Raw genomic sequence first — 15,467 nt, forward strand, 5'->3', positions numbered from 1 at the left:
TAATGGGTTTGTAGTGCAACTGAGTACACAAAAAAGAATAGCAATAGGGCAGCAGAGAGGCACTTTGTGCCTCCACCTACAGAAAAAATGTACGAATTTGAAGGAAACTACAGCAACAATTAATAGAAGTAAATTCTAAAAAAACACAATCCCTGCAGAAAACCAGCAAAATGGCCAGAAATTGAAAATGAATTAAAAACTTGGATAATGGATCAAAGAAGATTGGGTTGCTGCGTACCTACAAAAATGATTATTCAATGAGCAAAATTATTGAAAACAGAAAGAAATATAATTGATTTTACAGAGTCACCATCATGGTGCTTCAGATTTATGAAGAGAAATTATTTATGTATGCATGCATAAACAAAAATATCACAAAAAAAAAAGGGCAGACGAATTCAAACTGATCACACATGTGAAGATGAATAGATTTTGAAAGAATTAGTGAAATTTATAAAAATTATTGTTTATAGTGTGTGTGTGTGTATATATATATATATATATATATTACGTTAGATTTTTAATGATTTTTTAAGAATAATTGTTTTTTTTTTTATCTAATAAACTTTTTTTTATCTCATTTACATGAAAATTTTGATGCATCCAATATAACAATGCGTCTTATAAGGTGAAAAATATGGTAACATTTATTTAACTTATTTACTAATATTATATCCAGCATCTTCAGAGCACAAAAACAGCCACTACCCAGACTAGTTTTGACCTTTATTGAGGGCTCTTTAGTGGGAGCCAGGTCCAGAGGTGGAGATACCAGGCAGAAGTAACAACAAGGTCATCTCTACCTATAGGAGTTGCCAAAAGGTGTGCCACCTTTTTTTATTAAATTACTCTGGATTTAAAGAAAGATGTTGAAAGTTTATTTTTCACTTGGTTAGACCATAATAAATTTAGTTTAATCTTTTATCCAAGTGTGAGCAAACAAATAAAGGTCGAAACTAGTCTGGGTAGTGGCCCTTTCCTTAATGCATAACATTATACATATCCGCAAGGAGATGTGTTTTGCATTATGGGAGATACTGAGATAGGAGTGATGTAAGCTTGCTCCACCTTTGCAATGAGTTGCCTGGTGTTGTACTACCTTACCCCAGTCCTGAAGATACTTTCAGGTGCAAACTTTGTTTCCTCACACTTGGATAAAGGATTAAACTAAATTTATTATAGTCTAACCAAGTGAAAAATAAACTTTCAACATATTTTATAGTTTTTTGAAATTAGCTCATCTTCTAAGATGACTTGTAAAATTTTTTTTGACCAATGATATGCAACCAGAATACATGATCTTTCAATGAAGCATCACATCATGACACAAATGTCAACTTACGTGGTTTGCGCTTCCCACCACTTGATGTTGTTGGTGTAGGAGAACTGCCTGGGCTATGCTCAGGTAATGGACTATTAAGACCAAGGAGTCTTAAAGTTTTTTTCCTGTTTGAAGCTGGAAAATGTTTCTCAATTACACTCTGAAAAACACCTCTGAAACAGAAATACAGAACATGTTAAAAAAAAAAAAAATTAAAACAATAAATTTCAACAAAACTAACTAGCGTATAAACTGAATTCTGAATAAATTTTTAAAGGAAGTTCATCACAGAAACAGCAAAAATTTTACTACATAACTGACATGCCAAAATGAAGTAATCTAGAACTTTTAATCAATTTGCTACCAGAATTTTTGTAGATTTTATTCTAAGGGTTTATACAGCATCAAAAACAGATATTGCAATTTTTTTTTTTATTATTTACAATAAAAATCCATAGATTAAGGAGAAGAAAAGAATCTTAGTTAAGAAGGTTCTTGAAAAAGCTGGAGGACTGTATTTATCATCTTTAATTCCTCCATATCTTGGCTTTTTTGATAATGAAAAATCCAAGAACATCTTTAGTTTCAGTTTTCTTACCACCTTTTTCATCTGATTCCTTTTATATCTTTCTTGGCTTTTTCAATTTGCCATTTTCCTGATATTTATCTTCTACTATCACCTTCCCATGACTTTTGTTTAGCTGATTTTATACAGTGCTTCGCTTTCTCACATTTTTCTTTATATTATCTCAGAGTACATGCTGATTTACTTGCTAGACACTTTCAACATGCTTTCATCTTTCCCATGACTACTTCCAAAGTCCACCACAGAGATCTAATTTTTTTTTTTATCCTTGATAAATTAATCAATGTTTTCTTCAGTTTTCCAATGAGTGTTCTGGGACAAACTGAGAATTTATCTTTTGACTAGGCCACTTGAATTGCAACTATACCTGAGCTAGTATAGTCACTGTAAAACTTGGATACCTCGACATTTCAGCATTTCCGAATGAATAACATCTGTCCTGGCTGCATTTGCACATTTCAAGCTCTTGACAACTTTAATTGTACCTGAAGTATTGATATGCACTCCTGACTGAATTCCTCTTGAATATTTTCTACCACTGTTCTGTCACTGCTTGTTTAATTTTAACAGTCCTTCAAAGTAATTACTCAAAATATTAAGAACATCTTTAGTTTCAGTTTTCATGCCACCTTTTACATCTGATTCCTTTTACTCCATTTCTAACCTTTTTTCAATAACTTTCAGAACATTTTGCCACCTTCTGATATTTATCTTCTACATTCTTATGAAAGATATGTCTGCATATCTTCCTATGACTGTTGTATAGCTAGTCTTACATGCAACTTAGTTTTCTTGCTTTTTTTCTGTGTATTCTCTTAGTGTATCTCTGCCAACTTACTTGCTGCGAACTTTCAATTGCTTTCTTCTGTTCTGGGACTTCTTACATTCACCATGAAATTCTTATTTTTCTATCCTCACAAACCATTTTACTATATGGCTACTTAGCCAAATCAGTCAGTTTTCTTCAGACTTTGCTATTAAGACCTCAAATTCTGGTTCTCATTTTTGGATATTTTCATTTTCATTTTTTTTTTTAAAATAATATTTGTATAATTGAGTCACAGTTCACCGATAAAAGCTGCTCATCTTTAATTCTTTTTTTAAAGCTTTCTTATGTCTTCTTTTCAACATATTCAATTTCATCCTACTTAAAGTAGGTACTAAGAACTTAACTAGTGATAAGTTCAGTATAAGAGAGGACATAAAAGGGTTGTTGGAAAAAGCGAGAATGAATAGTACGAAAGTGAAATCATAAGCATATTACCTGAATATGACAAAAATAAATTAAGAAGAAGGGCTATGATGTCAAATGATTCGATGCATAGGCTGCGTAGAAGGAACGGATATGAGTTTTTGGATGTGTGGAGCAAGTCTGAGGAAAGACTGGATTTGTATAAGAGGAACTGCACTTCAGTGCATTTGATATTAGGAATCTTGAAAAAATAACTAGTATGAGACCTAACACAGAGAGTCAGGGAATCTAAATTATAATGAGGGGAATGGTGAGAATATGTGTATAAGAGAGAGACAATGTTGTGTAACTGTGTTAATGACAAGAATGGGCTTCATCATGGGAATAATTACGAGAGAAAGATTTCGACTTCGTCTGAATCTAACCCATCAAATGTGTGCAAAGATGTCTGCATATATAAGGCACTAGAGGAGAATAGAGACCTTCAAGTTGCCCAACTGTGTCATTCAGACTACAAACAAGAGTATACAAAAGAACATGCAGGTAGCTTATTGCTAGGAGTATCAGAAACAAAGGGTAGAGTTTGTTGCCTTGGTCAATATGTTGGGACCTCAGATTGTAGGCTATGAGAATCAGACATACTAACTGGTATCAAGTGTAAAGGGTACAGTATTTTTAGGAAGGATAGACAGGACAGGAGAAGAGAGGAGAAACTGCTAATGATATCAGATGACTTGAATCCAGTTAGAGTTGAGACCTATGGCTGCAATACTAGTACAGTTTTTCATGTGGCAGTGAGTTTGAAGTCATCTGATGTAAGATGGAATCTAACAAGATCAAATACATAGTGGGTGTTGTTACAGATCTGGTGGATAAGTTTCTAGTGATGAACAAATGCATCACCAAGAAGAGTAATCATAATAGGGGACTTTAATTATCCAAACATTGATGGGTAGTAGTAAATTCTCAAGAGAAGAATGAAACTTAATTTAATGAGCTGTTGTAAACAGCATGCAACAGAAGGAACTTGAGGTAAAAGAGTGTCAGATTTGATTATAGTGTTGTAGGGCATTTCAGTTAAAGATGTAACTATTCTTCCACTGATTGGTGATAGTGATCACGTGGTACTCGATGTAGCAAGTGGCTAAGTTTATAAATATTCCATTAAGAAAAGGTTACATGCTGAATTACGAAGCAGGAAATTATGACAAAATGAGAAGTATACCGAGTTCAGTGGAATGGGATTGGTTGCTGGATGGAAAGAATATCGACAGTGCATGGGAAGCATTTAAACAATACTTAAATGAGGCGATATCAGGATGTGTCCCGAGAGTTCAAAGAGTAAATAGAGTAGGAGTCAAATGGATGTGTAATCTTATTAAGCAAGAGATTTATAAGAAAAGGACGATGTGGAAGGAATACCGTTTGCATAAGGATGACATCTGTTATGAACGTTATAAGCAGCAGGCTAGAATAGTCACAACTGTCGTATGGAAAGCAAAGTCTGAGTATGACAAGAAACTGGCTCTGCATACTAATGACAATCCACAAGAATTCTATCGATATGCTGCAAGTAAAAGAAAGAATGAATATGAAAAAATAACTCTACTGAATGCAGATAGCGCGAGGGTAAAGATGCAGAAAAGGCTGTTCAACTAATGAGTGTCCATTTTACTAAAAGCTATCAACCTAGTGTGTGCGCAACATTGAGCTCACTGTTACTTCTTCACTGGATGAAGAAACTCAGGTGTATGAGGAGGATGCATTAGAGCTGTTGCACAACCTGAATAAGAATTCTGCAATAGGAACTGATGGGATATCAGGACAGTTGATACAGTGTTCAGCTGAACTGGCTATTCCCTTCACCAGCTATATAATTTGAGTCTCAGAACAGGGAATATTCTGCAGGAGTGGAAAGAATGCATGGTAAGCCCATTACACAAGGGTGGTGCAAAGCTGATGAATCCAACTATCAACCAATCAATATCTCAGGAGTTGTGAAGATTTTGGAAAAGTTGATTAGGATTAGCATTCAGAAATGGATTGAAAGAGAATCTTCTCTCTACTTTGCCATAACCATGGGTTTAGTAAGGGAAGGTCATATTTTTTTAGCAACTTGCTCACATTCTATAATATACAAATCACAAACGTCCATGCCGTGAGCAAGGATTTTTTGTGATTGTCTGAGAAAATAACAGATGGTGTTGGTATAGTAGCGGGTTGTTAGAGTTGATGAATTGAGTGGTGGAGACAGAGATGTAGAGTAAGTGCCCTCCCTAGATGAGTCTTTGGACTCCCTGGAGGTGTCACGTAATAATAATATAAAGGGGACCGGAAAGTAATCAATTATTTTTAATAGTTCATTTTTAGCCGATTGTAATTTATGTATTTTAAATAACATATAAATTATTAATTTTGATTTTTATTTAAATATTAGAATTACTTTTTTATTTAAAATTTTTTTTTTAAATTTCAAAAATAACAAAAAAGAAATAATAAATAAAAGTTAAATACGTTTCTTTTAAAATAAAAAAAACTACTTAGTCTTAAAACATTTTAAATTTGTTTTCATTATTTCACGGCCCCCTCAACAAAACCTACAGCCCCCAAGGGGGCCGCGGCTCACAGTTTGGGAAGTGCTGTGCTAGAAGAAACTTATCAGGCAAGGGATCTTGGAGTGTTAGTAGATAGGAAGTTGCAGTTCAAGGGCCATGTAGCCAAGATTGCAAATACAACTCAAAAGATAACTGCAATGCTGAAATGAAGAAATGAATTTTGACATGTAAAGATAAGGGGTCATTTTGCCTCTTTACAAGGCTTTGATAAGATCTCATTTGGACTATTGTGTTCAGGTCTGGTCTCCTGGTTTCCATTGTGATTCTAATACAGTGGAGAGAGTGCAAAGGAGGGTGTTAAAAATGATATTAGGATTATGGAATCCTGATTATGAAGACAGATTGAGAATTTGTAAACTGCAGACACTAGCTAACAGGAGAAAGAGGGGTGATATGATTGAGACTTACAAACTTCTGAAAGGGCCATACAGATGATGTAATTTTCTATTTTATGGAGGGAGGGGAAAGAGCAAGAGGGCATCCTTGGAAGCTGAGAATGAATGCTGCTAAGAAGGGGGTGAGAAACAGATTTTTCTCTTATAGAGTGGTGCATGATTGGAATGGATTGCCACTGGATGTTGTGTGTGTGCCAGCAGCGTGAATGGATTCAAGAGCTAGCGCATGTAGTATGTGGCCTACCTCGATGAGTCCCTGACTCCTCTTAATAATAATAATTAAAACTGATGATCATGTCTAATTTAAAATCCTGAATCCTGAATCAGTGTACAGATATCCATATCAATGATAACATAGCCAATAAAACCTTCCTTTTTTGTGGCTTTTCTGATGTGAATTTGTGCAAATCTTTATATTGAATCCTTAGTGATGACTGATCTGTGTCCTGAACATAAATCCTGCAGGCACTTACCATTATTATTACCATTGCCTCTAAATCTTCCCAAAACATTTCTACATGCCTTGCATTCATTTTCTACTCTGCTATGTAGATCAACAAGGACCAGACCAGCTTTTCTGATTTCATTATGTCAAATACTATCTCTACTGACTCAAAAAATTTCTCATCTTGTTCCTCCTTAGGAAAACCTTCTATAGGACTACTGTCATAAACAAGTTTCATTTTTCCAATTCCACATTTTCAAGTTTGCTCTCATTGCTAGTTGAAATTGGTCTCCAAATAAGAAGTTTATTTTCATGTCTGGTGTTGCATTCTATTACTACTCCTACGTTTTCTTGATCATTATCTTTTCTGATTAGTGTCTTCTTTGTGTCAGAAACCCCAATTATGTCCACATGGTACTTTTCTTATTCTTCTACTAGTTCAATTTCTTTTCCATTAATTGTATGCTGATAGTGCCATCTTCAGTTGTTCTGCTAATGCAGTTGTTCCAGTAATTGACTTTTCACTGCTCACCTTGATTCCCTGACAAAAACAGCAGGGATATTCTTTAACCAAGCAACATCCCAGATAGCATGAAATTTCATCACATACAGAATACAATTTGGTATAAGTTCCAACTCTTCATTCATTCAGTATCCAATGGAAACCTACTAACAGTGTGCACCACATGACTGTGATATTGGACATTAGGTCAGAAGCACAAGTCTCTTCTCTGCAAAAAGGCCATGTGGTGATCTCCTCCCAGTATCTAACTTTGACAACTTCAGTGACCCTAAGATTTCAATCTATTTCAAAGCAATTTAGTTTCAATTTGAAATTATATAAAGCAACAGATCTACTGAAGCTGGATAGAATTTAATGAAAGCCGGTATTTAAGCTCAGCACCAAAGTGTATCAACTCAATTATGGTTTCAAGTGGAGCATTTTCGGTGGCAAAATCAGAAAAAAATGTCTCTCAAGTATGTCAAGCAAAAAACTGCTGTAGATTCAAGTGTTGTAGCAATAAACGATGCTGCTAAGAAGGAGAAGTATTATAAAATGTTGGGCTTTTTATGATTATGTTGAATCATTTTCATACTTGTTAGGCTAATTTACATGTAATATATATTTTTTAATTATCTCCTTTTAAGTGTTCTGCTATAAAAGCAACTTACTTTGCAGTTGAAACAAAATCTGTTAATTCCCCTCCAGATTCTTCAATTTGTTCTAATGTGCGTGCTTCTCCTGTTGACTGCAAACCAATAACCACACACTGAAAGGAAAATTAAGTTTCATTAATACTGTAAAGATGTCTATTTAAAATATGGTACTTAAACAAATGCAATTTACATAATAAATTAATCAGCAGGCATTTGTTTTGTTTTAAATGAATTAAATTTATATGTCTAGGTGAAACTACATAGAAGTTGGGTACAGTGAGTATTTATGCACTGCAAACCTGTATTTACTTCTTTTTTTGATATAAATCCCACACAGGAGTGATTGAAGAACCAATAGTACAATGGTGAAACATGTAGGTGAGAGAGAGAGAAAGACAGAACCTATTCTTTTTTTTTTTTTTTTTAACAAATAGAGGTCGTAGTTATTGGGAATACTTCATGATAAAAGTTATTCCAAAGAACAGTTTGAACCTGCTTCACTCTTTAGAAGAAGGAAGTTGGGTGTTAATTGAAGTCTAAAAAAAAAAAGATATCAAAGCAGCAACTGCTTGTGTTTTAAGAAATTTAATGGAAAGCAGAGGACTGTTGGATGCTAATTTGATGGATCAGTGCAAATGATGTACCTAGAAGAGATAGACATATCTAAGAAGAGACAGACATCTAGGAGATAGTGGTTAAAATGAGTCAGTGCAATGGATTACTAAACAGCTGAACCACCCTCCTTTGCACAGCATCAAGAATTTTTAGGGAGATCTATACAAAACATGAAAACACTGTTCTAAGATTGGGCAGATTTCAGATTTGTACAGAGTTACTGGCTGAGCTGGGCTAGGTGGATGAAAAGTGATACCTTGGTGGAAAATGATGCCATGTTTTTTTTTGAGGATGAGGAAAAAAAGTGACATGATGTACTTATGACAAGTAAGATTACAAGAAAATGTTCAGTCCAAGAAGGGAGAGAGCAATATCTAATCCTGTTAAAAAAAGTTTAATTTTCTTGACCAAAAAGCTCTGGAAAAACTTTTATTGGGATTATATTGATTAAGCGTATATAATAAACAACTAAGTTATACCAACTAGTTTCACCAACTAAGTCTGTTGGCATCTCCAGGGTACATAACTGATGTAAAGCACTAAAAAGTAAAAAACTGTTACAAACTAAAATCAACAGATTCCAATTATATTAAACAAAGAACAGAGCGTGTACAATACATTCATAGAGCGTGGATGATCTCACTTGTTATTTAGGAACATTCTATATTTGGCACTATAATTCAGTTCTGGCAAGTGTTGAAGGATCTGATAAGGGTCTTCCAGATCACGGGCAAGATTAGTCCTTGGTTCCTGTTAAGGTTTTGTGTACAGCGGGCAACTGTTGTGGCCTCCTTAAAAATTCGGGAGCTGAAGTCCTCCTCCATGTAAGGAATTGTGCTTCTATCCCACTCTATGGTATGGTTCGTTCTTGAGAAATGAAAAGCTAAACCTGGTTTAGCTTTTCATTTCTCAAGTTATGTTCTTTTTGCCTAATTTCAAGGCTCCTTGAAGTTTGGCCGATGTAATTCAACCCACACGAGCATGGTATGTTATAAACTCCAGCATATTTGGAGAAAGGATGGCTATCTTTTGGAAATCTTAAGAATTGTCTAATCGTTTCTGTGGGTTTAAAGGCCACTCTTATTTTATGTGGTCTAAGGAGTCTAGCAATCTTATTTGAAACTGTCCCTAAGTATGGAATGACGATGGTAGAAATATAACGTACATCATCTTGTTGTCTTTGTCGGGGTTCAGAGAAAAGTATCTTGTGGATGAGTCTTCGAGGAAATCCATTCATGATAAGGTTGGTGGATATCAGGGATAGTTCTTTCTGGAGGTCTTGTTGATCTGTTGTAAGTAGAGAGGCACGGTTCTTCAACATGTGTACAATACTAAGTTTCTGAGAAATGTGGTGTGAGGAAGTGAAATGTAAATAACGTCCTGTATTGGTAGGTTTGCGGTAAACTGAGAGGTTGATACCACCATTCGGAAGCTTCTTAATTAAAGTGTCCAGAAATGATAATTGGTTATCTTCAAGTTCTAGAGTGAATTTGATTGTGTGGTGTAGCGAGTTGATTTTCTTAAGAAAGTCGAACAGGTCCTTTTTTGTGTGGTTCCAAACGATAAAGATATCGTCCACGTATCTCCACCATACTGTGGGTTTAGTGTCTGTTTGAGTTAAGATTTTACTTTCAAAATCCTCCATAAAGAGATCAGCACAAAATGGTAAGAGGGGGCTACCCATTGCAAGGCCAGTCAATTGCTGATATATGGTTTTATTCCATAAGAAAAAGTTTGATGTTAAACAATGACGGAACAGAGAAGTAATGTCTTGTGAGAGCAAACTTCCTAAAATATTGATCACTTCCTCCACAGGGATGTTAGTGAATAGAGATGTAACATCCAGGCTGGCGAGTAAATACGTATTGGAGATAGAGATGTTGTTCAGTTTCTCAATGAAATGTTGCGAATTTCGTATATAAGTGTCCGAATTATGGATGTGAGGTTTGAGGAGGCCTGCCAGGTGTTTACATAACAGATAAGTTGGCGAATTGATTCCGTCCACAATCGGACGTAGTGGTATTCCATTTTTGTGTACCTTAGGAGCGCCATATAGTCTTGGTGTTAGTGGATGCATAGATTTCAATCTTTGTTTTAAGTCTATAGACCAGTTCTCCAAATGACGTATTAAATCGTTGGTATCATTGTGGTTCTTTAGTGTTGGGTCTGTGACTAGGACATGGTAGGTTGATGTATCCGACAATAAGCTGTTAATCTTATCTTCGTAATCACTGGTGTTTAAAATCACTGTTGAATTACCCTTATCTGCCTTCAATATGATAATGTCTTTCTTTTTCTTTAAACTGTACAATGTTCTTTTTTCTAGAGTAGTGATGTTTTTGGTAGGAGTTCTGGAAGATGAGAGGATGATACTACTTTTTAATCTAATATCATTAGCTATGGGTTCCGGTAACGACGAGACTGCCTTTTCTATATTACAAATGATATCCACTTTAGGGACATTATGAGGTGTTATCGCAAAATTGAACCCTTTTTTAAGTATACTGATCTCCGGTTTTGTTAATACATGATCCGACAAATTAAAAATAACTTTGCTGTCTGGTAGAGAAGGTTTTGACTTAAAACGTTTTGTATAAAGATAGTTACATTTTTTGATTTGGTTTCGTTTGCTTATTGTAAAGCTTTATCATAGCTAGTAGTGACCATTCTATCCAAATGCGACCATATATCTTGATCTAAAGTACTAGAAATATCGTCATAAATCTGATAACAGTCTAAATCTATTTGGCTTAAAAGAAATCTAGTATGCTGTATCCGTTCTCGTAGAAGTGCCAAAGATGTTTTAAAATAAATATGTTTCGCTCGTCTTGAATGGAATTGTTCTTTTAAAAAATAGAAGCTTTGAAATAATCTTGTTATCTCTACATCTTTTCAAAAAAGTGAGGTGATTTAATAGTTTGGCTTTTTTACATTTAAGCAATTCAAAATGGCGTTAAGCATTTAAGCAATTCAAAATCAATTCATAACATACCATGCTCATGTGGGTTGAATTACATCGGCCAAACTTCAAGGAGCCTTGAAATTAGGCAAAAAGAACATATAGGTGACGTCAATAATAACAGAGAAGAAAAATCGGGTTTAGCTTTTCATTTCTCAAGAACGAACCATACCATAGAGTGGGATAGAAGCACAATTCCTTACATGGATGAGGACTTCCGCTCCCGAATTTTTAAGGAGTCCACAACAGTTGCCCGCTGTACACAAAACCTTAACAGGAACCAAGGACTAATCTTGCCCGTGATCTGGAAGACCCTTATCAGATCCTTCAACTCGCCAGAACTGAATTAGTGCCAACTATAGAACATTCCTAAATAACAACGAGTGAGATCATCCACGCTCTATGAATGTATTGTACGCGCTCTGTTCTTTGTTTAATATAATTGGAATCGGTTGATTTTAGTTTGTAACAGTTTTCTACTTTTTAGTGCCTTACATCAGTTATGTACCCTGAAGATGCCAACAGACTTAGTTGGTGAAACTAGTTAGTATAACTTAGTTGTTTATTATATACACTTGATCAATATAATCCCAATAAAAGTTTTTCCAATATCTAATCCTGTTTGGTGATTCATATATTATCAAGTGTAAATGATGATGAATTAAGATTCTTCTTCTTGACATGAAAAATGACACAACTGTGTTCTGGTAGAGAAAGTGACTAAGTTATTCTCATCCCATTGGAGAATGACATGAAGGTGTGTATTCAAGGTGTTACGACGTTTATCAAATGAATGTAATATCATTGAAAGGTGAGAAAACAGACCTGGAGGTGGTGAATGTATCTGGCATTGTTGGGAGGAGATCCAAAGAGAGCCATTATATGCCATTACAGTGAGTGAAAGGTAGTCAATGCGAGACCTAATCAAAAGCTCTGAAATAGTTAAGAACTACAGATTTCTCCAAACCTTTCCATGGCAGATGTCCAGTAGCACGAGATGCAGGCCAAGAGATTAGCTTTTGATTTGAAATAGATGAATCTATACCAGCAATTATTAACTGGTCAGTCTCCAAATAGTGAAGAGAGCTGAATGAAAGGTGGCATTCTCCATCACTTCAGAGAGAGCAGAGGTGAGGACAATGGGTTAACAATTTGACAATACATGCATCTTAAGCAGAATATATGTGCATCCCTGTACTGGGATATATGCTTAATGATATAAGAGTACAGAGATGATACAGGACAAGTGTTATTTCTATAGTACATGTGAGATACTCAGAAAAAGAGGACTTTTTAGTATCTAGATTATTTCACATTCCTATAAAGTCTTTCTGGCAAAAGACCATGGGGAAAAAAGTGGTGAACCATTTCTGAAAGTCTGTTACTGGTAGTCTGACCAACAAAGGTAACTCTTTTCATCTCAGGAGAAGTTATATGATTGGTACCTAGAATGTCAGAAAGTTTCAGAAAGATGGTCAACTTTTATTCAATTCATTTAATTCAATATGAACTCTCACGCTATCATTGGTCTATCATGGGACTTTGTGAGATCAGATGACCACAAGCAGGAGAATTGGTTACAGATAGGGAAATCTTTTGCTTTATTCAGGAACACAATGAAGAGGAGTTGGTTCTTGATTCACAAAACTGGCAAAAAATATGTGATGGATTTTAAACCTATAAAGGCCAGAGTTCCTGGCAAATAAGTCAGCTTTTACTCTTACAGAATACAGAGACAAATGTAAGAAAGCTAAACAGTGTGTAAAACTTGCTAAACAAAAGTCATGGGAGGACTTTGGCAAGAATATAGAAAATAAATATCAAGAAGGTGGCAAAATATTCTGGAGGTTGTTGAAGAAGCTTAGAAATGGAGGAAAGAGTGCTGTAAAAGGAATTACAGATGATAAAGGTGAAATGAAAACAGGAGAAAAAGATATCCTTGAAGTATGGAGTAATTACTTTGAAAAACTGCTAAATGAAACAAGCAGTGATGACAGCACAGTGATAAAAAACACTGACCAGGCATGCAGTCAGGAATACATATCCATACTTGAAGTAGAAAAAGCCATCAAAGGCTTGAAATGTGGAAAGGCAGCAGGAGTAGATGATATTCGACCAGAAATGCTGAAGTATGGTGGTATAAGAGTCTTACAGTGGCTGCACTGCATAGTTCAGAAAGCCTGGACAGAGGGACGAATTCCCGATGATTGGAGTAGAGCTCTCATAGTACCCATATATAAAAAGGGAAATAAAACTGAATGTGAGAATTACAGAGGTATTTCCCTACTGAGTGTTCCTGGCAAGATCTATGCAAGTATACTTGAGAAACGGTTGAGAAGAATTGTGGAAGAAAAGCTTGGTGAAGAACAAGCTGGATTCAGGCCAAATAGAGGCTGTCAGGATCAGATCTTCACTTTACGACAAATAGTCGAGAAAGCATGGGAATATAACACAGATCTGTATTTAAGTTTTGTCGATTTGGAAAAGGCATATGACAAGGTGCCAAGAGAGAAGCTATTCAATATGCTGCAGTTATATGGTGTCAATGGGGCATTATATCAAGCGATACTTAGTCTTTATTTGAGTTGTGAGTCAGCAGTTAGAATTGAAGGAAGTAGAGGAAGATGGTTTAATGTTAAATCTGGTGTGAGACAAGGATGTACATTATCCCCTCTGTTATTCATTATCTATATGGATCACATTATGAAGGAATGTGGTATTAAACCTGATATCAAAATTGGAGATGTTAATGTCAGCTCTTTGCTTTATGCGGATGATGTTATACTTCTAAATAAATTCGCTACAAGTCTGCAATATTCTCTGACTAAATTGAATAGCTGTTGTAATAGATATGGTATGAAGGTCAGCAATAAAAAGACAAAGACAATGAAAATAGACAGAATCATTGAAAATGTCAACTGTGTTGTGAATGGAGAACCTGTGGAACAAGTAAAACATTTCAGCTACTTAGGCACAATTTTTACTGAAGATGGTAAACTAAATATAGAAATAGACAACAGAATCAGCAAAGCTGGTATGGTGGGAAGTCAATTGAATAAATTCATATTGAATAAGAGAGAAATTAGTCGGAACACTAAATTAGCTGTATACAAGACAGTGTTCAAACCAGTTTTAACTTATGGATCTGAGAGCTGGGTCAGAAATTAAACACTTGACCAAAGACTAGAGACCGCAGATATGAGAGTCCTGAGAAAGATTAGAGGCGTGAACAGATGGCATCAATGGCAATATCATATTAAAAACGAGGATATTAGGAAAGAACTTGACATTGTCAGTATCCAGGAATGTGTTAGCAGAGCTAATCTCAGGTGGTATGGTCACTTAAATAGAATGGGAGAGGAAAGATTAGCAAAACAAGTGTTCTCTGCCAGGTTGGCAGGAAAACGACCCAGAGGAAGACCAAGATATAGGTGGATTGATACGGTACAAAGTGCCTTAGACGATAGAAATATAAGATCTGATAATGTTGGAGTCTTGACAAGTAACAGACTGATTTGGAGGAAAATTGTAGATAGGAAGTTAGTAATGATGTAATTTTTTCATGTAGTACTGTCATATCCTGTACACCCCTTGAGGGTACATGGCAGGAATTTGATGATGATGATGATGATGAAAGGCCAGAATTGCTCTTGTCAGACTGAAAGGAAAACCAATAAATGAATCAATAATACAAGTCTATGTACATGCATCATTATATGATGAAGAGAATATTAATGACTTCCATGGACAAATTAACACTGATAAAACAAAGTCAAAATCAAGATATCTCATTGTATATGGAGACTGGAATACAAAAATTGGTACAGATACTGAAGGGAATTTTCTCTACCACTGTGGTACATTTGGTTTTGGTGAAAAACCAATGATGTTTCACCAACTTATTGATTTTACCATTCAAAATAATTTAACAATTACAAATACTTTATATCTTCAGAAAGTGGACATGGACTTCACCTAATGGATCTCTGCACAATTTAATTGATCATATACTTGTTCAGACAACACATAAAGCATCAGTTAACCGTCCTAAGACTAGATCTTTCCCAGGAACCATAAAAACTAAAGAAAAATATATAGTGTTGAGAAGATGGAATTGTTTCATAGAGAACAATATAAGTCCCACATTGCTAATTGCTTGAATATCTGCCTAGAAGAATTCA

General features: G+C 35.2%; 1 protein-coding gene across 1 annotated transcript in view; it reads right to left on the reverse strand.

Annotated features, from left to right (window-relative positions):
- The window catches only part of LOC150095851 (protein strawberry notch homolog 1-like), a 527,670-nt gene that overhangs the window by 243,075 nt on the left and 269,128 nt on the right, over nt 1-15,467 (reverse strand). Inside the window, exons 12-13 of the mRNA XM_090409548.1 lie at nt 7,728-7,825; nt 1,343-1,494 (exon numbers count right to left, since the gene is read on the reverse strand). Of these exons, the coding sequence (XP_090265674.1) occupies nt 1,343-1,494; nt 7,728-7,825 (250 nt within the window). The remainder of the gene's footprint in view (nt 1-1,342; nt 1,495-7,727; nt 7,826-15,467) is intronic.

This window comes from Typopeltis vanoorti, chromosome 19, assembly GCF_054136105.1.
Source record: "Typopeltis vanoorti isolate ZY-2024b chromosome 19, IOZ_Tvanoo_1.0, whole genome shotgun sequence".
Classification (NCBI taxonomy): domain Eukaryota; kingdom Metazoa; phylum Arthropoda; class Arachnida; order Uropygi; family Thelyphonidae; genus Typopeltis; species Typopeltis vanoorti.